Below are 27,673 nucleotides of genomic sequence, written 5' to 3'. Positions count from 1 at the left end.
GCAACCTGGACAGCCATAGGAGCAGACCCGCGGCTCGCAACAGCTGACCCGGCGGCGGCTGCGGAGCCCCAGGAGGGCGAACCAGATCCGGAGACGCGGCGGCACCGGCCCGTCCCGCCCGCGGGGACGGGAGCTGCGGCCTCGCACGCGCCCGCCCGCGCGCGGCCCCAGCCCGGAGGCGGCGTGCAGCCGAGAGCCTCAGGGACTGGCAGGCAGCGGCGGCGGCGGCGGCGCTGACTCAGCCGGGCTCCCCGCCGGCGCCCCGAGCTACGGCAGCCAGCGGCGCGGGCGACCGGGCACGCGCCACCCCCGCCTCGGGCCCCACCCGGCCGCGCCCCGGGCCGCGCGGCGTCACAGAGCGCATGCGCGCCGCGGGGGATGCCGGGAGCGCGCGGTGGCGGCAGCGGCGGCGACGGCAGTCACGGCGGCGGCTCCGGCGGGGACGCGGGCGGGGCGGCGGGCGTGTGGGAAGTGGTCTCCCTCTTGGCGAAGCTGCTGGGCACCGTCGCCGCGCTGAAGGCCGTCCTGTACCTGCTCCGGGTGTGCCTAGCCATGGCCTGGAAGTCCGGCGGCGCCAGCCACTCGGAGCTGATCCACAACCTCCGCAGTAAGTGCCGCGGGCCGGCGGGGCAGGCCGGGCCCCCGGGGCCGACGGGAAGCCCCGGCCCCGACCCGCGCCCGGCGGAGGCTCGCGGCGCGGTGTGGCCCCGGCGGCCGCGCCCCGCGTCCCCCGGGACCTGTCGCTGCGCGGCGCCGGCGCCGGGAAGGGGCGCGCGGGAGCGCGGCCGCCGGGCCGGGCAGGGCAGGCGGGGGTCGGGCGCGGCGCGGGCCGCGGGGCTGTCCCCGGAGCCGCCGCCTGCGCCTCGGGGCCCGGCGGGCGGGGGACACGCGGGCCGGACTCCGGGGGCTGGGCCGGGACCCGGGGGGCCTCGCCCGCGCCCCCCGCGCCTTCCCCCCTCCCTGCTGCGGAGCCGCCCCGGCTGTGAGCGCTTCTCCCGCTCCGCCTCCCCCGCCCTCCGGTGTTTCCCCGGAGGGAGATGCCTCCGTCTGATACCGGCTCGGGGAGGGAGAGGAAGGTGAGAGGATCGTCGTGGCAGTGCTGGGAGGCATTTCTGGGGCGACAGTCCAGTGGAAAGCTTCGTGGGGGGCGGAGGAAGAAAGAGCCAGGGATGCTGTTCCCGAGGGGTCATGTCTCAGGAGCCTGGTCGAGGTCCCGGCCCAGCCGACGGGCGTGTGTGTCTCTGATGCTCTAACTTTTCCTGGGGTCCCGTGTGCTGTAAAAGCCTTGTATGGAAGTTTCTGTTTTTCTCTTCAGTTATTGTAGTCCTTCCTCTGATAAGTTTCCTGTGGGACGAATGCTGTGTCACCTTTTCTTTTTTTTACATCGGAATGCCGTGTCGGGTCTGGGAGACGTGGACTGCTAGTACTTTCCTTGTCATTAACTTTGCAAATAATCCTATCCTGCCACGTGGTATTTTTGATTGTTACATGTCATTTAGCTTTTCGCGTGTTTGCCAGGTCGCCTAGTTTTGTTTGTGACCTCCTTGAGGGCTGGGACTTTTAAAATATCTTTGAATTCTCTTGAAGAACTTAATTCTCACTTTTTTCCCCCAGAAATGCCAATTAAATGTACATTATATGCATCAATCTGTGCTATGGACATCAACATGAGTGAGAGAAATAAATAGCACTGCTGGCACATGACTAGTACTTAACATTGCTCATTTTCCTATTTTTAAATAATAAAATGGATATTTTACAATATAACAAGAAATTGTGTCCTTAGTGTTTAGCAGTGAAGGATGGTTAGATTTCAGAATTCTGTCGAGCATTGCCAGTATTCACTTTATGGAAGGATATTTGATTGGAAGTGGCTATTTATATGTTGAAGCAATATTATGAGGCAGTATATGAAGTATAATGTAGGTTCTCATGGATTCCACATGTACTAAAGATGTAAATATTTTTATAGATTTCTTTAAGTGATCTAGTATCTGCTACTAGTGCAGTGTACGTGCAAAACATTCTGCACACGAACTGTGATTAAGTAATTTTCCACTGGTAGGTTATCTCAGTAGATCCTTGGCTGTGGCAGAATTGTAATCAATCAGGCTCTTAGAGAGTCTCCTTTTTGGGGCCAAATTTCTAGTAAGCCAAGTCTAGATCTTTTCCCAATGGTTTTATAATCATTTTTAAAAAAGATTTATTTATTTATGCATACAAGATCTGGGGTACAGGCCAGAGGGGTGAGAGGATTCACCAAAGACAGAGTGGGGAGCAGAACAGGTAGACTGACTGAAATATACTGCTGAGGGGAGCCTGGGCAAGTCAGGAGAGGTCTGCTGTGCCATGTGGGTAGCTCCCTGGCTGGGGATCGAACTCATGCTGCAATGGCTGCGGATAGCTTCATAGGTTGTCTCTTAACCCCTTATGCCACCAGGGAGGCCCTTACAATCATTTTTAATGTACTATCACATTGCTACTCTTAGCTGAACCTTCTATGCATGTTTTCTGTCAGAAAATTTAATAAAAAATATTTGATACATGACTTGATATAGAAAAACATTTAGTTTTGTATTAGGTCTGTGGTAAGAGGAAATTAGAGAACAAATTGTTTAGCTTCTTTTGTAACACTTGTACAACTTTAGTTTCAACTTCTTGTTGCATTAATTTTAGCTAATAGGCTATATTTATTATAAAAGTAATTTTTACTCATGTGAAATTCAGTTGGCACAAAATTGAAAAATTTCCCCCTTTCCTGGTTATTCCACTGTTGTAGCCACTAATTTAGAGGCTTCTAATGAAATCTGTAGAAAAGATTGAAATGTGATTATGTTGATGTTGAAGTAAAAAGAAATCTGCAAATTGGAAAAGGGGGTGAGTGCTGAGGCTCAAGAATGGTATTTCTCACAAGTTCTTGAATAAGGCTGGTGCTGCTGCTCCAGGGACTGCAGTTTGAGAATCACCGACATAGAGAATGAGAAATTAAAATGTTACACTCTGCCTCTGTTTCAGCTGAATCACTTATGTGCTTCAAAATAAAGCTTTAGGAAAAAAGCCTAGAGCAGTTCTGACCAATAAAGCTCTCTGTAATGTCTGTATTTGAGCTGTTCAATGTGATAGCTACTAGCTCCATGTGGCATTGCATTGTTAGTGCAACTGGAGAAGTGGATTTTTATGTTAATTAAATAGGATAGGACAAGCCTATAACATGAAAAATGCAGTTATTTTATAATTATAGGTGATAATATGCTCATGAAACAAATTAATTTAAACCAACTGTGAGCCTGCTAAACCCAGGAATGTTGTTTAAATATTTGTTAGAGTCATTTTCTACTTTATTATAACCCACTTTATTGGGTTAATTTTAAGCCATGGTAAAGTTTAGGAAAAGATGAAGGTGTAGGAGTAGGTGAGGTTAGGAGAGGTCGTCTCCTGGAGCCTGGGTTTCTAACCCAGAGCGCTTGAGGAAGGTTAATTTTAACTAACAGACTTCAAATGATGTACTGGCCACTTAAAACAATGCTAACAAATTGTTCTTTTACCTGTTTTCGTTTGTAAAGATAATCAGTCCACTACCCTAATGTGTCAATTATTATTTCTTTTACATCCTTGATTGACTCATTTTGCATATATAATATTTATGGTTTGTCATTCGGTCAACTGATGTTTCACACTTTTTCAGGCCAGAAAGTGGGGCTATTTAAGTGAATAAAATAGACATCTGTTCTCTCTTGTTGCTTTCTTCTAGTGAAGGCAAATGAATAAAATATATAATATGGCACATGATAAGTGATAAAGTAGGGAAGGGGTGGATAGCGAGTATGGAGTAGTCAGTTTGCAGTTGCAGGGGAAAAGGCCTCACACTAAGGTGTCATTTGATCAAAGGTTTGGTGGTGAGGAAAAAAGTCAAGCCATTCAGGCAGAGAAAATAGCAATAGCTAGATTGTATTTGGGGTATGAGAGAAAGATTGGAGTCAAGGAAATGACAGCAAGATTTTAGGCCTGAGAAACTGGGATGATTTGTCATTTTTTCAATTGAAGAAAGTAAGCAAGAAGGCAATCTGAAATTTGTGAGGATTGTGCAAGGAGATGTGAGAATGCAGTTTTGCAGTTTATTTGGGGGAAAGATATGTCTCAGATACTTATAAAACATTTAAGTGGAGACCTCTGACTATGTAATAGTGATGGTACTATGTAATTTTTATATATTTAACTGTTTTTACTTTTTCAAATAAATTGAAATTATTTTCTTATTCTATTTAGAGTGTTACTTGTAGTCACCTATATGGTAGTAGGAAAGACAGAATCCTAAATTCACTATTTTCAGAAATTAGGACCTAATTTAGAATCCAGAAAAATACCTTATTATTTTAATTTATTTAAACTAAGTCTTGACATATTCTAGTAAGTAAATTTACAATGAATTGAACAAGATAATTTATATGACATTTTGAGGAAATTTTAATAATCAGTGTCTATATTTTAGTTATAAACTGAAAATTAAAAATTCAGTTTCTCAGTTGTACTAAACACATTTCAAGAGCTTAAGAGCCACGAGAGGCTTATAGCTAGCATGTTGGACAGTGCAGATAGAACTTATAAGAGTTTCTATTGACCAGCACTAGTTCTAGGTGCTACATTCTATTTAACATGATCTTAGTTCCATTGTGCTATTCCAGATATTGTTATTAGTATTGCATTCAACTCTGGACAACATGTTTTAAAAGTAGTGGTGAAAAACTGATGATTGTCAGGTGTCTCCCTGGTGGCACAAGGGGTTAAGGCACAGCACTGCGAAGCAATCTGCAGCCCCTGGAGCATGAGTTCGATCCCTGGCCAGGGAGGTGACCCACATGGCACAGCAGACCTCTCCTGACTCGCCCGCTGCTCCCCTCAGCAGTGTATTTCAGTCAGTCTGCCTGTTCTGTTCCCCATTCTGTCACTGATGAATCCTCTCACCCCCTGCACCTGTGGCCTGTACCCCAGTTCTTATATGCATAAATAAATAAATCTTTAAAAAAAATACAGAACTGATGATTGTCAGACAAAGGTGATCAAGATGACAAGAAGGGTCAGCATGTTATATGATGATTTGATGAGATTGAGGTGGTTTGGTTTAGCAGCAAAAAAGTCTATTTAGGGCCTCCCCGGTGGCGCAGTGGTTGAGCGCTGGGTTGTGAAGCTGCCCGCGGCCTCTGCGGCGCCGGTTCGATCCCCGGCTGCTCCCCGGCCACAGGAGGAGGGTCCCACACAGGGCGCAGACCTCTCCTGCCGCCCGCTGCTCCCCTCAGCAGTGTACTTCGGTCCTTCTGCCTGCTCTGCTTCCTGCTCTGGCTCTGGTGAATTCTCTCACCCTCCTGCGCTTCTGACTGTACCCAGTGCATATATAAACAAAACAAACAAACAAATAAATAAATAAAACATACCTCTATTTAAAAAAAATTATAATAAAAAAAATGTCTATTTAGTTGAAGAAATGTTGTGTAGGAGAGGGTCAAACCAGGACAGATAGGAGGCAGATTTTGGCTCATTATTTAAAAGTATTCACAAAGCTATCCTAACAGTCAAAGAATTGGCTTTGAAAAATAGTGTTTTCTGTCACTGGATAGGGTAAAGCAAAGAATGAGTGACCTTTTTACTGTAAGGGATATTGTAGAAGAGATTTGTCACCAGCTTTGAACACTTGCTAGATCTCTAAGATCCTTCCACATTACACATTCTGTGATTTTATTATAACAGTCTTGAGAAAGAGGCATTTTAAAATTGTCTTTGGTACTTAAATGATATGCTTTATTATAACTTGCCATCACATAAAATTCTTCTTTGATTATAGTGTGAATTTAAAACTAATCCATTTCAAGTTCTACTTACCACTTATGCCTAATCATTCTAGTTGGAAAGTAAAATGTGACCATTTTGTTTCTTATTGTTTTCCTTGGTGTATTGATGCTTGAGAAGATACGCAGAGTAGGTGATTAACATCTGTTCAAGTCATAAACTAGTAAGATAGTGTTGCTTTTGTTGCGATATAACTTTGTAACAAATTTAGAAAAAGTTTCTATATTGCTTTTAAAAGTTTCTGTAGCTAGTTTCTTAAGTGTGTTTTCATTACTTCATACCAACACAGATCCTTTTTTTATTTCTTCCATAGTTGTTTTCATTCCCTTATTTTCCCTCATCAAAAATCTTAGAAGAAAAAAAAATCTTAGAAGAAATCATTGATACTTTCAGTTTGTCACCCAGTTAACTCAGTAGTTCTGACAAATGCCTTTCAGAGTTATTCTTTCTGCTGTATTTTCAGTGATATTTTAGCCTAGGTTCTCACACACTTGGACTAATAAAATACATGGTATCTGGTTGGTCGTCACACTTTCCATTTCTCTCCCCTCAAAATCATTCTACACATTATACTAATTTCCTAGGGTCCTCTGTTATGTAATATTTTTTTTATGCCCTGGCCTCCTGTTGCTTACTGTATAAAATGTAGTGCATCTTGCTTAGCTTTCAGGGCTCCTGAGGGTCTCTCCCTTGCTCTAACTCCAGTCCTTTTCTTGAAATTGACCTCATTTTCCTCTCTATTTGCAGTGTGCTTTATGTTCTATTGCTGTTCTACAGCTATAACGATGAACAAAGTAACAATGACCACCAAAATCAGTTTCTGTGCCCTGTAAAACCCCCCCATATAAACAATTTACGCCTAATATGGCGGTTCGGTGATGTTGAGGACTGGGACCCTTCTCTCTTATTGCTCTACCTTTATTCTAGCCAGTACGGAGAGCAATGGGGAAAAAGAAAAACCCCGTTCCTTTTAAGGGCATGATCTGAAAGTTTGCATACATAATTCCCGCATATGTTCCATTGACAAGAACTTAATTGTAAGGCTACACTAACTACAGGAAGGCTAGAAAATGTCCCCAATTAAAATTCTACCACTGTGAAGAAAAAGAGGGTCTGGCACATCTTACATCTTGCTAATTAGAGGGGGGTGTGTGTGTGTGTATACATATATACATTATATATACATCTACATAGGTGCATATTGTCTGTGATACTAGGCCAGGATAATTAAAAAGATTAACCTTTAGTCAAGTAATATACATGCATAGTTAGAAGATAAAATAGTAGAGGGCTTATAATGAAAAATAGGAATCACTTGCTCTGTCTCCCCTACTCCAGGCTTGTTACCTGGAGTGAAACACTTTTCAATATCTTTTTGATTCTTTTTTTTAAAGGTTTATTTTCATTTATGCATACAAGAGCTGGAGTACAGGTCAGAGGTGAGGGGGGTGAGAGGATTTACCAAAGACAGAGTGGGGAGCAGAACAGGCAGATCTACTCAATACACTGCTGAGGGAAGCAGCAGGTAAGACAGGAGAGGTCTGCTGCACCATGTGGGTCAGCTCCGTGGCGGGGGGAATGAACTCAGGCGGCAGTAGCTGGCAATAGCTTGATAACTTGATATCGCGAGACATAACCCCTGCGCCAGGGCGGTCCACCTATTTGATTCTTGGTGATTATCTTCATGTCTCTAAATCACATGCTTAAACTTTTTTCCTCATCTTACCCACTTTATTATTATTACTATTATTAGCTTACATTTTAAGGGGACAGGTTTATTAAGAAAAGGAGAAAGGAGAAAAAGAGGCACCTGCAAAGACACAGGTGGGCAGAGAGCCATTGCTGCTGCTGCTGCTGTTTTTGAAAGGGAAAAATTTGTTAAAAGAGATGCCTGCATAGACATGGGTGGGCAGTCTTGGGAGGTGAGAGCTGCCTCATTTTATCCACTTTAACCATCATCTGCTGATCTGCTAAGTAGATAAACTGCAACTCCCTTCCCTCCATATAGTTTTTTTTTTTTTTAAAGATTTATTTATTCATACAGTTGTTGGGAGTGAGAGGATTCACCAGAGACAGAGTGGGGAACAAAACAGGCAGATGTACTGAAATACACTGCTGAGGGGAGCAGTGGGCAAGTCAGGAGAGGTCTGCTGCACCATGTGGGTAGCTCCCAGCCCAGGGATAGAACTCATGCTGCAGTGGCTGCAGCTAGCTTCATAGGTTGTGTCTTAACCCCTTGCGCCACCAGGGAGGCCATATAGTTTTATCATAATTTTTGGTTCCTCTTTTGGGATTGCCTTTGTAAATTTGAGTAATATACTTTAACCTCAATTTCTTGTTCTGTATTTTATAAATTGACACAACCTCTTAAACTCTCCACTTTGTAAAAAATTCTAGTGAGTTCTCCCTCTATTTTTTCCCAATTTACTTAACAATTTATTATATTGTTGAGGTCAATAACACTTACATTTTGTTCTGAGCTGTAACTCTTATGCAGTTTGTTCATTTATTTTTAAAGATTTATTTATTTATGCATAGAAGAACTTGGGTACAGGCCAGAAGTGTGGGTGGGGTGTGAGAGGATTCACCAGAGACAGAGTGGGGAACAGAACAGGCGGATTGACTGAAATATACTGCTGAGGGGAGCAGTGGGAAAGTCAGGAGAGGTCTCCTATGCCATGTGGGTAGCTCCCTCGCTGGGGATTGAACTCGTGCTGCAGTGGCTTCGGATAGCTTTGTAGGTTGCACCTTAACCCCTTGCGACACCAGGGATTTTTTTCCTGTGTTTTTTTCCTGTGGTTATTTATTTATTTTTAAATAGAAGCATGTTTTATTTATTTATTTGTTTGTTTGTTTTTTGTTTATACATGCACTGGGTACAGTCAGAAGCGCGGGAGGGTGAGAGAATTCACCAGAGCCAGAGCGGGGAGCAGAGCAGGCAGAAGGACCGAAGTACACTGCTGAGGGGAGCAGCGGGCGGCAGGAGAGGTCCGCGCGCCATGTGGGACCCTCCTCGGGTGGCCGGGGAGCAGCCAGGGATCGAACCGGTGCCGCGGAGGCCGCGGGCAGCATCGCAACCCAGCGCTCAACCGCTGCGCCACCTGGGAGGCCCTTTAAATATTTATTTTTAATGCAAGAACTAGGGTGTAGGCAAGAGGTGTGTGGAGTGAGGATTCACCAGAGACGGAGTGGGGAGCACAACAGGCAGACTGACTGAAATACACTGCTGAGGGGAGCAGTGGGCGAGACAGGAGAGCTAACCCACATGGGTTAGCTCCCTGGCCAGGGATCAAAGTCAGGCTGTAGTAGTGATAGCACAGAGACTTAACCCCTAGGCAACCAGGGAGACCTCCCCCCTGCCCTTTGTTCATTTTTTTTTGGTCTGAAAAAATCTAATTTTATTTTTTATTTGATTTTATTTTTATTTATATATATTTTTTACATCATTGTTCATTTTCAAACAATGTTTGCTTCCCCACACCTTCAGGTATAGTCCCCATAGAATTTCTTTCACCAATTTACCCATGCACCATCACCTCAGTCCCCTGTGCTCCTTCCTTCCTCCTTCCCTCTGATCCCTCTCCCTCCCCACAAGTAAGAAGGGCACATATCAGAAAAACTAGCAACAACAAATGTTGGTGAGGATGTGGAGAAAAAGGAACTCTCCACATTGCTGGTGGGAGTGCAAACTGGTCCAACCACTATGGAAAGCTGTCTGGAAGTTCCTCAGTCTACTAAAAATGGAGCTACCATATGACCCAGCAGTTCCACTCCTAGGAATCTACCCAAAGGACACAAAAACATTTATTTAAAAGAATACCTGTACCCCTGTGTTTATTGCAGCACTATTCACAATAGGTAAAACCTGGAAACAACCTAAATGCCCAAAAATAGATGACTGGATCAAGAAGATGTGGTATATATACACAATGGAATATCATTCAGCAATCAAAAAAGATAAACTCATGCCATTTGCAGCAACATGGATGGAGCTAGAAGGAATTATGCTCACTTTGTTTATTTATTTATTTTTATTTATTTATTTATTTATTTTTTAAAGATTTATTTACTTTATTTTTATTTATACAAGCACTGGGTACAGTCAGAAGCACGGGATGGTGAGAGAATTCACCAGAGCCAGAGCAGGGAGCAGAGCAGGCAGAAGGACCAAAGTACACTGCTGAGGGGAGCAGCGGGCGGCAGGAGAGGTCTGCGCGCCATGTGGGACCCTCCTCGGTGGCCGGGGAGCAGCCGGGGATCGAACTGGTGCCTCAGAGGCTGCGGGCAGCTTCGCAACCCAGCGCTCAACCGCTGCACCACCGGGGAGGCCCTCACTTTGTTTATTTTTAAGGATTGAAAATCAGTATCATTAATTGAAGGACTGTTAACACTCTGCACAGCTGTGTAATGTACTGTGAGTTTGTTTATTCCCTGTTGTTTCCAGTATTGCAGACCCCTATATTATTGAAGAGGAAGTCAAATATTTTTCCTTTTTTTATACTTCATCAGTTGCTTGAAATCATACCACATTTCAGTTTACTTCATATCTAAATCATGGTTCTTGTATAGTATTTTGCCTTTTTTTCCCCCCTGGAATTTATCTCCTTCTGTACCCCTCCCTATCCCCAAGTTGAGGATATCTTTTTTTAAAAAAATCTTTTACTGCCATATAATTAATAAATATTGATTTCATGTTTACAGTATAATGACTTGATATGTGTATACATTGTGAAATGATCACCCAGTAAATCTAGTTGTCCCGCTCCATCATCATACAAAGTTTATTTTTAGGATTTACTCTCCTGGCAACTTTCAAGTATGTGCTACGATATTATTGACTGTAGTCATGCTGTACATTACATGCCCATGACTTAGCATTTTGTAACTGGAAGTTTGTACCTGTTGACCCCCATCATTTGTTTTGCCCACACCCCAAGCCCACTCCCCACTGGCTAATTCCATTCTGTTTTTTCATTAAGTTTTATTTTGTTTGTTCATTTTTAAAAACACTTTGTATAATAAAATCACCTAAAATTACCTTTTCTGTCTAACTTACTTTGCTTAGTATCATCCTTTCAAGGTCCACTCATGTCACAAATGTCAAGATTTCATTATATAGTAATTCTAATTTTATTTTTTCGGGAACTGCCATACTGTTTTCCATATTGCATGAAGATCCCCTTTTCTGCACACCCTTCCCAGTACTGGCTATTTCTTGTCTTTTGTTTGTTTGTTTGTTTGTTTGTTTTGAAAGGAAGCGGGATTTATTGGTGAACATGACTAAGGAGGGGGTAGCTCTGAGACTTTCATGAGGGCAGGGCCTACATTTGTCCAGGGGACAATTGTACAATGAAGGATGTATCTGACCATCTATGTTGAGCCACTTTTCAGCAACCATATCTTCAAATTCATCCACATTAAATTTGGTAGAGCCCCATTTCTTGGAGCTGTGAATATCCTGGTGGCCAGCCTGTATAGTGCCTCAGTCACATGCTTCTTGTTCTGCAGCTTGCTGGGAATGGACACGATGACTTGACCATTGTGTACCATGCTCTGGGACTTCCAACGGTAACCCTGTCTGGAGTGTGGTAGTGGGCATATCATGAGATTAGACATGGATGTCCATCAGAAAGGACTGTCTACAAGGTCCCTTAGGGCAACTCATAAAGCAACAAGCTGCTTACACTCCCAAGGAGGTTGCTGTTTGTAATCATTGCACACTGGACCTTGTGTTTTTGATTATAGCTGTTCTAACAGACGTGAGATTATATCTCATTGTGGTTTTAACTTGCATTTCCCTGATGATTAGTGAAGTTGGGCACTTTGTACCTGTTGGTCATCTGTACGTCTTCTTTGAAAAATGTCTTTTCAAATCTCTGCATATTTTTAATTGGATTTTCCCCCTATTAAGTTTAATGAGCTCTTTATATATTTTGGGTTTTAACCTCTTATTAGAGATATGATATACAAATATTTCCTCCCATTCAGTAGGTTGTATTTTCATTTTGTTGATGATTTCTTTTGCTGTGTAGAAGATTTTAGTTTGATGTGTCCCACTTATTTTTGCTTTTGTTGCCTTTGTTTGGGGAGTCAGGTCCAAAAGTTTACCAAGGCTGATACCACTTATATTTTCTTTGAAGAGTTTATGGTTTCATGTCTTACGTTAAAGTTTTTAATCCATTTTGATCTAATTTTTGTGTATGGTGTAAAATAATCTAGCTTTTTTCTTTTGTGGTTGTTTAGTTTTCCCAACACCATTTATTGAAGAGAGCATACTTTCTCCAATGTATATTCTTTTTTTTTTTATAATTTTTAAAAAAGATTTATTTATATATTTATGCAAGCATTGGGTACAGTCAGAAGTGCGGGAGAGTGAGAGAATTCACCAGAGCGGGGAGCAGAGCAGGCAGAAGGACCTAAGCACACTGCTGAGGGGAGCAGCGGGCGGCAGGAGAGGTCTGCGCGCCATGTGGGACCCTCCTCCCGTGGTCGGGGAGCAGCCGGGGATCGATCTGGCGCTGTAGAGGCCGTGCGGGCAGCTTCGCAACCCAGCGCTCAACCGCCGCGCCACCGGGGAGGCCCCTCCAATGTATATTCTTAATTTCTTTTCTGTCATTTAATTGATTTTTTAAAAAATGTGGAATGATTGCTGAATTTGCATGTCACCCTTATATGCAGATGCTAATGGTCTCTGTATCATTCCAATTTTTGTAAAAGTGCTGCCAAAGTAAGCATAACAGATACTTTCTTAATGTGACTTCATTTTTCAAATTTTTAATTATTTGATCTATAGCTTGGATTCCTACTAACCTCTCATTTGGATTATTTGCATATTTGGGCCAACATTGGCCATTATTATGATCTCCTATTCTGGACATTTTGTTGAATAGTCATACAATATGTGGTATTTTATGATGGCTTCTTCCACTGAACATGTTTTCAAAGTTCGTTCATGTGTTAGCATGAATCAGTACATTTTTTTAAATGACTTAACATGCCATGGTATAGACCATTGTTATCCATTTATCAGCTGATGGATATTTGGATTATATCCACATTTTGTCTATTATGAATAATGCTGCTATGCATATTAATGTACCGGTTTTTGTGTGACATGTTTTCCTTTCTCTTACACCAATGAAATGAATTGCTGAGTCCTGTGGGAACTCTTAATGTGTCATCATTTGAGGAACTGTCAGACAGTTTTCCAAAGTAGCTCATCATTTTACATTCTCACTTTTAGTTCATAAGGGGTTCTGTTATCTTCACATCTTTAACAAAATGCTTTTGTTATTTGACTTTTTGATCCATCCTCGTGGGCATGATATAGTAGCTATTTGTGGTTTTAACTTTGATTTCCCTGACAATTAATGATATCCAGCATCTTTTCCTGGGCTTACTGGTAATTTGTAGATCTTGGGAGAAAATATCTTGGAAACACAAAGTTTTTTAATTTTGATGAAATCCAATTTATCTATTTTTTCTCTTATTGAATGTGCTTTTGGTGTCCTAAGAATCCATCACTAAAGGTCATGAAGATTTAACTCCATATTTTCTTCCATGAATTTTATGGTTTTGGCTCTTACATTTAGAACTTTCACGTATTTTTGAGTTAATTTTTATAGATGGTATAAGATAAGAGTTGAATGAACTTCACTCTTTTGCCTGTGGCTATCCAGTTGTCCCAGGAACATTTGTTTAAAAAAAGGTGGTTTGTCATCATTGACTGGTATTGGCACCTTTGTCAACCTACTCATTTTTAAGTTCCTTCCTTGAGGCTACTGCTATGAACTTCTAAGTCTCAGACCTGTTTGGTATTTTATTTTTATTATTATTATTTTTTAAGATTTATTTTTGTTTATGCATACAAGAACTGGGGTGTAGGCCAGAGGTGGGGGTGTGTGTGAGAGGATTCACTAGAGATAGTGGGGAGCAGAACAGGCAGATCTACTGAAATACACTCCTAAGGGAACAGTAGATGAGATAGGAGAGGTCTGCTGCGCCATGTGGGTTAGCTCCCTGGCCAGGGATCGAACTCAGGCCACAGTGGCCGGGGATAGCTTGATAGGGCTGAAACTTAATCCCTAGGCCACCAGGGAGGCCCTGTGGTATTTTAATACTTAGTGTAGTACTACTTCTTTCTGGGAATGATTTTATCTGTACTTCATCTTTATCCCCTGCTTTCTTCTACCTATTTTTCTAGCACATTTAAAAGCTTATCCCACCCTTACTTTCTCATATAATTTTGCAGCAGTAGTGGAAGTTTTATTGGAATTTGTTAATTTCCTACTTATATATGGTTTGAAATATGGATATTCTCTGTCTCCTGACAATGTGAATGCATGGATCATGTGGGTTTTATGTCCCTTCTTGATCTTAGGTGTGGTGTTTTTTATTTTTGAAGGGTGGTGTGGAGAAATTCAGATTATTTCTAGATTTTTTAAAGTTTTTTTTGTTTGTTTTTTAAGATTTATTTATTTATGCATACAAGAGCTGGGGTACAGGCCAGAGGTGTAGGGGCTGACAGAGCGGGGAGCAGAACAGGCAGATGGACCAAAATACACTGCTGAGGGGAGCAGCGGGCAAAGCAGGAGAGGTCTGCTGCACCATGTGGGTATCTCCCTTGCCGGCCGGGAATCAAACCCATGCTGCAGAGGCTGTGGACAGCTTCACAGGGCTGAGCTCAACCTGCTGCACCACCAGGGAGTCCCTATTTCTCGATTGTTAAAGTCAAATTCATACATTTAATCTTATAGATATTTGATCTGTGAGAACATAAACTATCTTGTTCATTTTAAAAATCCTAAGCAGGGGCCTCCCTGGTGGTACAAGGGGTTAATAAAGCACAGTACTGTGAAGCTATCCACAACTCTGCCCCACAAGTTCGATCCCCAGCCAGGGAGCTACCCACATGGCACAGCAGACCTTTCCTGTCTCGCCCGCTGCTCCCCTCAGCAGTGTATTTCAGTCAGTCTGCCTGTTCTGTTCCCCCCTCTGTCTCTGGTGACTCCTCATCCCCACCCCCCGCACCTCTGGCCTATACCCCAGCTCTTGTATGCATAAATAAATAAATCTTAAAAAATCCTAAGCATGGAGCGCTATTTCTGGTATGTACCTAACAGGCATTAGATGCACTGTGTTAAGAGGACCTTTTTGAATAATAAAGTCATGCACAGTAACAGTATGCTTATTGCAATTTATTTTATATTTAATGTCAAATAATTGATAGTTGAGGGAGCCAAATGTATATATTATTGACTGCATTCCTTCTTAAAAAAACTAACTTATCTTGGGATTTCTAATGGTATTTCTGCTTGATTTTATGCCACCTCTGTAACTGCTTATTATTATCTTCAAAGGGTCTAATACGTTTTCATGTTTACCAAGACTGAACATGCAAATTTGACTCCCCAAACAAAGGCAACAAAAGCAAAAATAACTGGGACACGTCAAACTAAAATCTTCACAGCAAAAGAAATAACAAAATGAAAATACAACCTGCTGAATGGGAGGAAATATTTGTAAATCATATCTCTAATAAGAGGTTAAAACCCAAAATATATAAAGAACTCTTTAAGTGTTTTCTTTCTGTGTGTGTTCTTCTCTGGCTACTTATGTTTAATTCCTTTGCTTCAGTTGCCATCCATATAACTAGAAATCTGTATCTGTATCCTAGGTCTTGTTCCTGAGTCCCAGATCAATATATCCAACTGATTGGAATATCTCCACTTGTATGGTCCATAGCCCCTAACTGAATAGTTTGTCTTTTTCCTCCTTGACTCTTGTCCTTCTCCAGGATTTCTCAAATCAGTTATGATATTGGCATCTCAACAATCACCCCCCTCTCCCACCTCCAAATCCAGGCAGGTATACATTACCTACTAAACATTACTCAAATTCTTCTATTTTCTTCATTTTCTTACTGTCATTATTAAAGACCCAGTTGTTATTACCTGGCCCATTGCAATTACTTCCAGTCTGCTCTCTTTCAACCCTGTCTCTACAATGCAGCCAGAATAATTATTCCAAAACATGTCTGATCATCTCATTTCCAGCTTAAAATATTTGCCTTGTTCATTTCAGAAAATGGGATCATCAAGACAGATAAAGTATTTGAAGTAATGCTAGCCACAGACCGCTCCCACTATGCAAAATGCAACCCTTACATGGATTCTCCACAATCAATAGGTAAGCTTTAGGTTTCTGAAAATGTCACATTTTAATTTATTTACTCTATAATTTTTGTAAATAAAGCTAGGCTAGGATATAAATATTTATCATTACCTTGGTTGCTATTTGAATTTTATGCTGTACTAAATCTCATAAAACATATCCATTTTAATAAACTGTTATATATGAAGTACCATGTCTGTGTTCTCAAGCAGTAGCAATATGTGTAGTATATATGAAGAATTTTTAAATTTTTCATAAAATAATACTTTTAGTGAAAACTTAAAATTTAAGCTGAATGCTGACTTTTCTTGAGGGACCTTAATTATTATTATTTTTTTATAAGATCACTGGGGAGAGGGGCCTTAATTTGACTAGGTTGTGTTCACATCAGAACTAATTTTTTAAATCAAAATTAAAAGAAATAAATGTAATTATTATTGACTTCTCTGTTTCACTTGCCCTGAATTTTTTGGCTTATGCTTGTTTTTAGAAAGTTCCATATTTAACTCCTTCTCCTGAAGCAGGTTTTGCTGAACTGCTGAGCCTTGGCAGTGGGCGCCTTTGAGGCTTAGAAGTGCCTCAGGATTCTGTGGGCCAACTGCCATGCTTTCTCCTTTTGAAGCACTATAACAGTCATCAGAGAAGATCCTGAGGAGCTTCTGAACCCCGAAGGCACCTGCTACCACCGCTCAGTGAAAATTGCTTCAGATTGCAGAAGCAGGTAAATAAGATTTGAGAAAGCAACATTGGAAGAAAATAAAAGCTTCAAACTAAGAAAAGAGTATGTAAATCATTATTAGATGGTACTATAAAGAGCAAATTGAAGTGGTTTATTAGTCTTTTAAGCCACGTTGTTTGCCAGTTGCCCTAGTTGTTAGAAATATAAAGCAGTTTAATTTCACAAAGTTTTACATATGTGTTATAGATCTAGACTTACTTTCTTTTTATAAATCTGAAGAGAAGACAAGTCATAAATTTAACAGTTCAACTTATTGACATTCTTCCTTTCTCAGCTAACTCTACAGAAGCCTTTTTTGAAGTAATTGGGACTTTTGTACCAGATGATCGTTCAGCCTTTGGCAGGGCCGTGTTTTCTGATTTTTAACTGCTGTATGACAGCACTCTAAAGTACACAGTAACTGTTTTATTTTCTTGAAATTGTAAAAAAATAGTTATAAAAAATGATTTATAAATGCTAGAAAAGGGGATTTCATGGAATATTTATTATGTTTTTGAAACTGAATGTATCAGTTGTTGTCATCTTCTTTTCTAGGTTTCCAAGCAACAATCAGTGCTCCACACATGGTAAGTTGACTTTGATCATTTGGGTACAATGCATTGCATTTTTTTCCTCTAAGATATCCTCAAGTAAAGATGGTTTAAAGAATTAAACTTTCAGTTACTTCAGTTTTATCATTTATGTATTAGATAAAATGATTGTTCCTACTTTCTTGCTACTGTGAACATTAGTGTGCAGGTTTTGTGTGCATATATTTTCAATTATCTTGATAAATACTTAGGAGTGGAGTTACTGGGTCATACGGTAGTCCTACATTTAGCATTTTGAGGAACCTGTCAAGCTGTTATCCAAGTTGGATGCACCATTTCACAATCCCACCAGCGATGTATAAAGGTTCCAGTTTCTCCACTTCCTTGTCAATACTTGTTATTGTTGTTGTATATCTTATTTATTTTATCCATCCTAGTAACTGTGAAGTAGTATCTCATTGTGGTTTTGATAAGCATTTCGCTAGTGATTAATGATATTGAGCATCTTTTTGTGTGCATCTTTTATTGGTCATTTGTATATTTTCTTGGGAGAAATGTCTATTCAAATCCCTTTCCCATTTTTTAGTTGGTTACTTCTCTTTTCATTGTTGAAAAGGATACTTTAAAAAAAATTACTGCGTTAGAATGCATGTAATTTACTATCCTAGCCATTTTTAAGCATATAGTTCAGTAGTATTAAGTATATTGATAATGCTGTGCAGCCAAGCTCCAGAAGTCTTTCATCTTGCAAAACTGAAACTATACCCATTCAGTAGTAATTCCCATTCTCCACTTGTCCCAGCCTCTAGCAACTGCCATTCTATTTTCTGTCTCTGTGAAGCTGAGTATTTTAGGTGCTTCATAAATGGAATCATACAGTATTTTTTTTTTTTTGGTGTCACTGGCTTATATCAACGGACACAATGTTCTTAAGCTTTATCCATATCATAGCTTGTATCAGAATTTCCCTCTAGAAAGAATGCATTTTTAATCACTTAACATTTTCTGAGTAACCATTGTCTCTTGATATGGAAAATATATGTGAATATAGCCACATAGTACGACTATATGTATGTCTGTGTATATGCATATGTAAGTAGCAAGCACTGTGTCCTTTGAATTTTGCTGAACCAGAATGTGAGTAGAACAAAATAGTATTAATTAATTATATCTAAAAGAATTTGTGACCTTGTATCATTAATTGTATAGCTATTAGAAATATTAAAAAAGAAACAAATTGAGAACTAAAGAGAAATGATGTCTGCTTTGATTGAAGCTTAAAATCACAGGCTTGGAAATGGCTATGTCCTATAATAGTTTCCAAAGTTATGATTAAGGAATATTGTGATATATACAGTGGGCAAGAGATTTTTTAAAAACCTGTTAAAATAATGTCCTGCTTGCAGTGAGCACACTTCACATCCAGATATTAAATCTCAAGTGCAACTAAAAGAGATTAGAGCTTCTTGGAGAAGACAGTGCTGAAACTGCAGAAGCACTCAAAGGCTAATGGGACATAGAGACAGGTTTGAAGAAACTCCCAAACACCAAATTAGAGACAATTTGAGAAGAAATGGTAGATGATGAGGATAACACAGTTAATCAAGATATAAAAATCCATGCATCCATAGAGATGAAAAAAAGGGCAAGACTGGAAAAATGAAAAACATAAGGATGCCAGTTAATCAATGTGGAGTGCTTTTACAGATCACTATTTGTCATGATCAGCATAATAATCGAATTAGGCAAAAATCATCAGTTACTCTAAAACCATTAAGAAGATTGTTGGGGAACAAATATCCTTGGAGTCTGAAATTATTGCTCTACATATTATTACTTACAGAAGAAAAACATGCCTTGAACATAGCTATGTAGTGGACCCATTTTCTAACAGCAAGTCTGGTAGTGAGGGCCCAGGATTATGTTCTTCCTCATATGGTGCAGTGGGAGGCCTCAATAAGCATCTGTGTGGTTTTCTTGCTAGAAGTCTTTGATTTGAATCTAACCATGAGGAAACTGACACATCTGTAGTATATTATGTACAACTGGCTCAGATTCCTTAAAAGAAGTGTCCTAAGAACAGAGTGAAGTGGGAGGTAGAGGAGAGTGGAGGGGAGATATTCTAGATTGGCAGATGCAGTGAATGAACCTTTAATGGATTGCGGGGGGGACCTCTAATGGTCATTTTGGGACAAAATGTATGTCTGTATATATGCATTGAGGAAGTTTGAATGTGGTATGCATGTTGGGTGATACTGAATTGATGGTTTTCCTGAGTGTGGTAATGGTGAGGTGATTGAGAAGGAAGATGGCCTTGTTTTTGGCAGATGGTTACTGAAGTTTTTAGGAGTGATATATGATGTCTATGACCTGTTTTCAGAAGGTTTGGTAAAAGAGTATGGTATAATATAAGTGGTTAGTGAGTCTTTTTTTTTTTAACATCATTGTTCATTTTTGTACAGTGTTTTATTTCTCCCCTAAGATGTAATTCCCTGGTTAGTGATTCTGTAGGAGGAGAAAGGGATGTTCATTGTATTTCCACCTTTTATATGGGTTTGAAATTTTTTCATAATCAACTTTTAAAACTGTTAATCAGCAGTGTATTTGAGTATATTTGCCTGTTCTGTTCCCCACTCTGTCTCTGATGAATCCTCTTCCCCACCCCCACCTCATCTCTGGTCTGTACCCCAGTTCTTGTATGTATAAATAAATCTTTAAAAAAAATTCACACACCAGATTTAAAATTACTGAGTCATTTTATCTAAATGTAAGAATTTAATTGAACAGTGGGAAATTTCTTATGTAATTCTCATGTAGACATAAGTATATAACATGTTTTCATGTCTTGGTAGATGATACTAGTAGAAAAATTGGTATGAGGTTGGTACTTTTATTTGTTCCATGGTATATATATTTTATAGCATCTAGAAAAAATGATTATTTGCCTTATTTTCTTTTGGCAGCATGCATATGCACTAGAGCTTCTGTTTGATCAATTGCATGAAGGAGCTAAAGCGCTCGATGTAGGATCTGGAAGTGGAATCCTTACTGCATGTTTTGCCCGTATGGTAAGAGTTTTATTTTTCATTCTGATCTCAGCAGAAGCATATTACAGGATTTGACTATATTTTTTACTTCACTAGCATTTTTTGAGGGTTTTCTTTCCTTTTTTTAAATTCTATTAAGATAGTAATTAGATGTATCACTTAGGATTGGGGGGGGTTAAATAACATTAATCTAAATTGGTATAGCAAAAAGAGAATTTATTTGGTTTATATAATGGAAAAGTCTAATGGTATGTCTGACTTTTGTGGGGCTGGATTGAGAAGAAACATATTATTATTGACAAAGTGTTCTCTCTGGTTCTTGTTTTGGTTTTGCTTTCCTTCACATGTTGGCTTCGTTATCTCATAAGCTCTTCTCTTGTGATCACACATTGGCAACAAGTAGGAGCTCCCAAATTACATTTTTTAAAGTTCTCATCTTGCATTAATAATGAGGGTAGAGCTGCTTTTACATTTAAAAAAAGAGGGGGGGGCTCTCCGAAAATTGTCTTTGTGTTATACTTCAGTTTTTATTTTCAGAGTCTTATCTGGTAAATGACTATATGGAGTGTAAGCCCAGGCATATACTCACTTTGGAGGAAAGGTTCATCTGTGCTCATCTATGCTCAAATCAGGTTGATAATGAAAAATCTTGTCCCTGGAGGCCAAATTGGAAGGGTCTGGTCTGGTTAAGTTGGGATTTATGGATCCATCTTGGACTAAAATTCATTTAATATGCTATAAATATAGAGATGGCAGACAGTAGAGTGTTAGCTCTAGGGAAGGGGGAACTTTGCCTAATTTTTTTTTTTCATTGATGTATTCTAAGCTCTCAGAATAGTGTCTGGTACATAGTAAGGACGCAGATATTTCTTTCCTGTTGTTTTACTTGTTTATAGAAGATTAGCCCTCACTAATGGAATACCAGGATTTTTTTTTTTTAAGTTTAGAAATGGCATTTAATTGGTAACTTGTTTTCTCTAATTGACATATTTATGATTTTAGAGAAATACTCTTTTTTTTTTTTTTTTTTAAAGTCATTGGATTTATCTTTTTAAAAATGATTTTAGGGCCTCCCTGGTGGCGCAAGGGGTTAAGTCTTAGCACTCTCACCCTGCCAGCCTCTGGCCTACACCCCAGTTTTTGTATGTATAAATAAAAATCTTTAAAATAAAAGTGAAAATTGATATTAATGTTTTTAATAATTTATCATGTATTTTATGTATTCTTTACTTAATCTTTATGAGGTCTGTCCCCTTTTCTTTATTTTAAAGCTGAAGAACCTGATTCAGATGTGAATCCAGGTAGTCTCACTTTAGAGTCTTTATTATACTAGATTCATTTTACAATTAAAATTTTACTTGGGGGGACTTTTGGTGGCACAGAGCTTAAAGTCTCAGTGCTATCAAGTTATCACCAGCCACTGCAACATGAGTTCAATCCCGGCCAGGGAACTAACCCACATATAGTGCAGCAGACCTTTCCTGTCTCAACCGCTGCTCCCCTCAGCAGTGTATTTCAGCATATCTGCCTGTTCTAACCCCTACTTTATCTCTGGTGAATCCTTTCACCGCCCTCCTACCCCGACACACACCTCTGACCTACACCCCAATTCCTATATGTGTAAATAAATGAAATAAAATTTTACTTGGAACCTTTTGAGATTTTTTAATTTTCCACATAGGGCAGCAGTATTAGGTGTAGAAATTCCTGTAAAAATTTTTATGTAATATTTTAATATTTAAAGTCACACTTTTAGGGAATTTAAATAGAAACAATACTTGTATTAATTACTGGATGGTGTTGGTAATTAAGTCTTTCTTTAAAGTCCTGGATTTAGAATTTAGAAATTGAATAAATACATCATTTTTCTTAATACTACAAGATTTTGTAACTTATTCTACCCTCTTAATTACTGAAATAATAATTCATTTGAGGGTTAAAATTGAGAAGGTTGCATTTCACAAATAATTTAAAAATTGAGCATTTAACAATCAAATTGGAGACTTAAGATGTTTACCTTGTTTTCTTATTGCAGAATATGGCATCAGATAAGGCAACACTTTACTGTGCAGTAAAACAAATTTAGACCAAAACAAATTTATTCTTTCATTTACAGGTTGGATCTACTGGAAAAGTCATAGGAATTGACCACATTAAAGAGCTAGTAGATGACTCAATAAATAATGTCAGAAAGGATGATCCAATGCTTTTGTCTTCAGGGAGGGTGCAGTTGGTTGGTAAGTATCAGAACACTTTAAAAATTTCCTTTATGGAGAATTTTTATTTTCAGAAAATCCCTACAAGCTAAATAATACAAATAATTCTTGCATTAAAAAAACCTTTCACTCTTAAATACTAGATAAGAGTAACAATTTAAAATACTGTGGGTGACATGACTGAACTATTTCAGAAAATGCCCATGTTGTATTTTTTTTCATTGCTTTTTAAGTAGTAATACTAAAATAATGTGTCCCCTAGAGAAAAGGTAAACAATGCAGAATGGTGCAAGATTAAAAAGAAAGCCCCTCCTTTTCCTTAAGTTTTCTGGACATATAAAAAATCTGTGTGAATAAATTGCTTGCATAATTGCTTGTTTGCTTCTATTCAGCATTTTACAGTAGACATATTTCCATGTGACCATATTTTTGTATTACTGTGAAAAATAAACATACAATAAGTACATAAAACATAAACTGGAAGCTTAACAAATACCTGCTTAAGTAGTACACTAATAAAGAAATGGAACATTACTAGTACCTTGGAAGTCTTCTGTTTGCCTTTTCCTCCTCATAACTCCCTCCCTTCTCCCTAATGGTAATAATAATGAGAATAATAATTGTTATTATGATGGTGAATTTATTTTCTAATTATATTTCCATAATGGTGTTTTATTTTGAGCTTTACATAAAAGGAATCATACACAGTATATTCTGTGATAAATTACTTCTTTCATTCAATATTATGTTTGTAAGAGTCTTTTTTGTATCCAGTTTATCTTTATGACTTTATTGCATTCCCATTTTAAGAACATTACCAAAATGTGTTTATTAATTCTGAAGATGGATGTTTTATGTTGTTTCTAGTCACACATGTAAATCTGTTCTTCTACCTTGTATCTTGCCTTTTCACTCAGATGTTTGTACTTTTTTGATAAATAGAAGCTTTAAATTTAATATAGTCAGGCTTACCAGTTTCTTCTAGTACATTCTCTGGCCTCTTTAAGGCTACTTTGAAATCAGGAAAATGTCTTCTTATTTATTAGAAACTTTATCATTTTGGCTTTTCACATTTAGGTCTTTGGTCTTCCTGACAGTGATTTTTGTGTATAATGTATGTATGTGTGTGAGGTGAAGGTAGAGATTTTTTTTTTCATATGAATACCAATTGATCAGACATCATTTATTAAAAATCTATTCTTTCCCCACTTTAAATCTTCACATTAGGTAGTTCTTTCTGAACAGATTTTTTAAAAAGATTTATTTATTTATGTGTACAAAAACTGGGGTATAGACCAGAGGTGCAGGGGATGAGAGGATTCACCAGAGACAGAGTGGGGAGCAGAACAGGTAGACTGACTGAAATATACTGCTGAGGGGAGCAGCGGGCAAGTCAGGAGAGGTCTGTTGTGCCATGTGGGTAGCTCCCTAGCCAGGGATTGAACTCGTGCTGTAGTGACTGCAGATAGCTTCATAGGTTGCACCTTAACCCTTTGCACCACCAGGGAGGCCCCATATCTGAACAGATTTTTAAAGCATATATTTTTTTTCTTTCAGTGGGAGATGGAAGAATGGGATATGCCGAAGAAGCCCCATATGATGCTATTCATGTAGGAGCCGCAGCCCCAGTTGTGCCCCAGGCAGTGAGTTGAGTTTTTCCTATATTTATGTGCTTTATTGAACTAAAACTAAAAAACTTAATAGAGAATTGACTTCTAGATGATGCTCAAAAATATAACTAGAGTTTTATCTTATGCATTTTAGCTGTAGTTAGTAGATACTGTTTTTTGATATTCAAGTAAATGACATGAAGATTACTAAACCCCAGCTTATGACTGTCTTATTTGATCCTACTTAGAACTGGTATACCAAAAGAATTGGGAAAGTCCCTCCAGAGTTCATAACCTGATAATCAATTAGTGTTTTACTAAATACCAAAATATGTAAAATTCTGTTAGGTTCATGAGAGAGACCAGGAAGTATTTGTCATACATTTTACCAACACAGAGCTTATATTCCACAGAGATATGTAGAATGCCTGTACATGTAACAGGCAAATTAATGCTACACTAGCATTAGTTTATAGTATATATTGAATATGAAAGAAAATATGTACTGGGCCTCCCTGGTGGCCTAGGGGTTAAGTCCCAGCACTATCACCACTTTGGCCTGAGTTCAAACCCCAGTCAGGGAGCTGACCCACATATGGCAGAGCAGACCTCTCCTGTCTTGCCTGTTGTTCCCCTTACCAGTGTATTTCAGTCGGTCTACCTGTTCTGCTCCCCACTCTGTCTCTGGTGAATCCTCTCATCACCTGTACCTCTGGCCTGCACCCCAGTTCTACGCAAAAAAAAAAAAAAATATATATATATATATATGTACTATAAGAGTTCAAAGGAGAAGATAAATTTGCATAGAGTAGTCAAGGAGACTCCATATAGGAATGGAATTTGAACTGTATTTTAAAGATTAGTAAGAATTATATTGTTGCAATGAGAGGGTATTCATTCCAGTATTATATGTTATGTATGCAAGGTGTACAAGTCATAAATGAATAGTTTTATGAACTTTCACATATGAACACAGGATCAGTAGTTTTAACTTTTTTTTTTTAAAATATTGGCAGCTTGGTAGGAGCAATTAAAATCTTAAATAGAACTGTGATGCTCTTGAAGAGCATTTCTGGCTTTAGCTCAATATGAATTTAAACATTGTAGCAGCACTTGGAGGTATTATAGGGGTTTTTATATACTTGATTAAAGATAAATATGCTTAGGGGGTTGTCCAGTTTTAAAATAACAGTTAAGATGTTTATGCTTCCTCTTTGACATCACCCTAAAAACAACTATAAAAACAAAAAACAGTAATACAAACTCCAGGTATCTAGGAGATTATACTTGCAACCCCGAACTCTAGTATGTGAAATGTAAGCAGATGGAGGTATAATTGCCTCAGGAGGTGGAGGAAGCAGAACCAAAGAGATGGCAAGGGGCATATCAGTGCAGAAGCGGTTTGCTGTACAGTAAATAATCATAACTAAGTAGCAAATTGTATTTGCACAGTCATAACTTAAAGTGGTTTTTTTTGTGTGTGTATGTGGTTTTTTAAAGATTTATTTATTTATTTATACAAGCACTGGGTACAGTCAGAAATGCGGGAGGGTGAGAGAATTCACCAGAGCCAGAGGGGAGAGCAGAGTAGGCAGACTGATGAAGTACACTGCTGAGGGGAGCAGCAGGCGGCAGGAGAGGTCTGCACGCCATGTGGGACCCTCGCCTGGCGGCCAGGGGTTGCGCCTGCGCAACCAGGGAGGCCCAACTTAAAGTGGTTTTAATAAATTATTATTATGTGAAAGGAGCAAAATATATGTAAGAGTTCACTCCTCATCCAGCATATAATTTGAAATTTAAAAAAAACAGTGACTAGTTAACAGTACTATATTGTATATTTGAAAGTTGCTAAGAGATTTTTTTTTTAAAGATTTATTTATGCATAGAAGAACTGGGGCAAAGACCAGAGATGGGGGTGGTGAGAGAATTCACCAGAGACAGAGTGGGGAACAGAACAGGCAGACTGACTGAAATACACTGCTGAGGGGAGCAACGGGCTAGTCAGGAGAAATCTGCTGCGCCATGTAAGTTCCTCCCTGGCTGGCCGGGGGATCGAACTCCTCGTGCTGCAGTGGCTGCGGACAGCCCCATAGGTGCATCCCAACCCCTTGCGCCACTAGGGAGGCCTGAGAGCACCTTTTTTTTTTTTTTTTTTTTTGAGGTTTGTTTTTTTTTTTTAAAGATTTACTTATTTTATACAAGAACCGGAGTACAGGCCAGATGTGCGGGAGGGTGAGAGGATTCACCAGAGACAGAGTGGGGAACAGAACAGGCAGACTGACGAAATACACTGCTGAGGGGAGCAGTGGGCGCGATAGGAGAGGTCTGCTGCGCCATGTGGGACCTTCACCGGCCGGCCGGGATTGAACCGGCACTACAGAACCTGCTGACAGCTTCATAGCATGGTGCTCAACTGCCTGTGCCACTAGGGGAGGCCCAAGGTTTATTTTATTTATGCATACAAGAGCTGGGGTATAGGCCAGAGGTGCAGGGGCAGGGGGTGGTGAGAGGATTCACCAGAGACAGAGTGGGGAGCGAAACAGGTGGATTGACTGAAATACACTGAGGGGAGCAGCGGGCAAAATAGAGGTCTGCTGCACCATGTGGCTTAGCTCCCTGGCCAGGGATCGAACTCATGCTGCAGTGGCTACCGACAGCTTCATAGTGCCGAGACTCAACCTCTCGGCATGTCACCAGGGAGGCTCTGAAAGGTTTTTATAGTAATATAAAATGACTCTTAATATAAAACCTTAACTTGGTATATATGTGTTTGTTCACTTTCTTATAGCTAATAGACCAGCTAAAGCCGGGTGGAAGATTGATATTGCCGGTCGGTCCTGCAGGTGGAAACCAAATGTTGGAGCAGTACGATAAGCTACAAGATGGCAGTGTCAAAATGAAACCTCTGATGGGAGTGATATACGTGCCTTTAACAGATAAAGAAAAGCAGTGGTCCAGGTGGAAGTGATTTTATCTTCTGCTCTTTCTTCTTCCACACATGCAAGGTGAAAGGGTGTGGATTTTAAGACATTAGACTAGAAGAGCTGCTCTTTTGGTTGTCACCTTTATGCTACTCCATCTTAACATCAGAAATCCACTACATTAAAAACATGGAAAAATTTTGCATGGTTTGCCCTTCTTTTGATTTAACTCATATCTTTGGGGAAGGGGGGGTGAGACTTGGTTGGCACAAGATGTTTTTTAAAGAGGCTTTCACCCATAGTTAAGTATTTTTTAAATATATTTTATTATCAACCACTCTGTTTTACAGAGTGACATTTACATTTACAAATCATTTTTATAAATGCTGTATGGATTATCATGGAAACAGCTTCCAGAAAAGATGGGGACCTGTATGTCCTGCCCCGTACTCTCTGTTGTTCTGAAGAGAAAGAAGTGGAAAGACTCATATTCCAGTTTTTGAAGATATCAGAATCCCAGAGAGGACATTCTTCCTCTCATCTTGATTTCTCTTTCAGTCAGATTCATAGATGTCTGACAGCATGTGCCAATTTTA

The 27,673-nt window shown here is 39.6% G+C and overlaps 1 protein-coding gene across 10 annotated transcripts; it reads left to right on the top strand.

Moving 5' to 3' along the window:
* Positions 1-378: 378 nt before the first annotated feature.
* PCMT1 (protein-L-isoaspartate (D-aspartate) O-methyltransferase) lies at positions 379-27,124 on the top strand (the record flags this gene model as incomplete). 10 transcript variants are annotated; one of them, XM_084228284.1, is made up of 7 exons in its annotated part: positions 379-607; positions 15,925-16,029; positions 17,288-17,319; positions 20,247-20,351; positions 22,447-22,567; positions 24,104-24,189; positions 26,945-27,124. In XM_084228284.1, the coding sequence occupies 7 exons, from the start codon at positions 379-381 to the stop codon at positions 27,122-27,124; spliced, it is 858 nt and encodes a 285-aa protein (XP_084084410.1). The 10 variants fall into 10 exon arrangements, with proteins under 10 accessions (XP_084084410.1, XP_084084412.1, XP_084084413.1 ...); XM_084228288.1 differs by having other exon boundaries at positions 553-607; positions 22,447-22,554; positions 24,073-24,189; XM_084228291.1 differs by having other exon boundaries at positions 553-607; positions 24,104-24,186.
* Positions 27,125-27,673: the final 549 nt, after the last annotated feature.

The sequence above is a fragment of the Talpa europaea genome, assembly GCF_964194135.1.
Source record: "Talpa europaea genome assembly, chromosome: 2".
Taxonomy (NCBI): Eukaryota; Metazoa; Chordata; class Mammalia; order Eulipotyphla; family Talpidae; genus Talpa; species Talpa europaea.
This window is presented reverse-complemented; position numbering and strand designations above follow the sequence as displayed.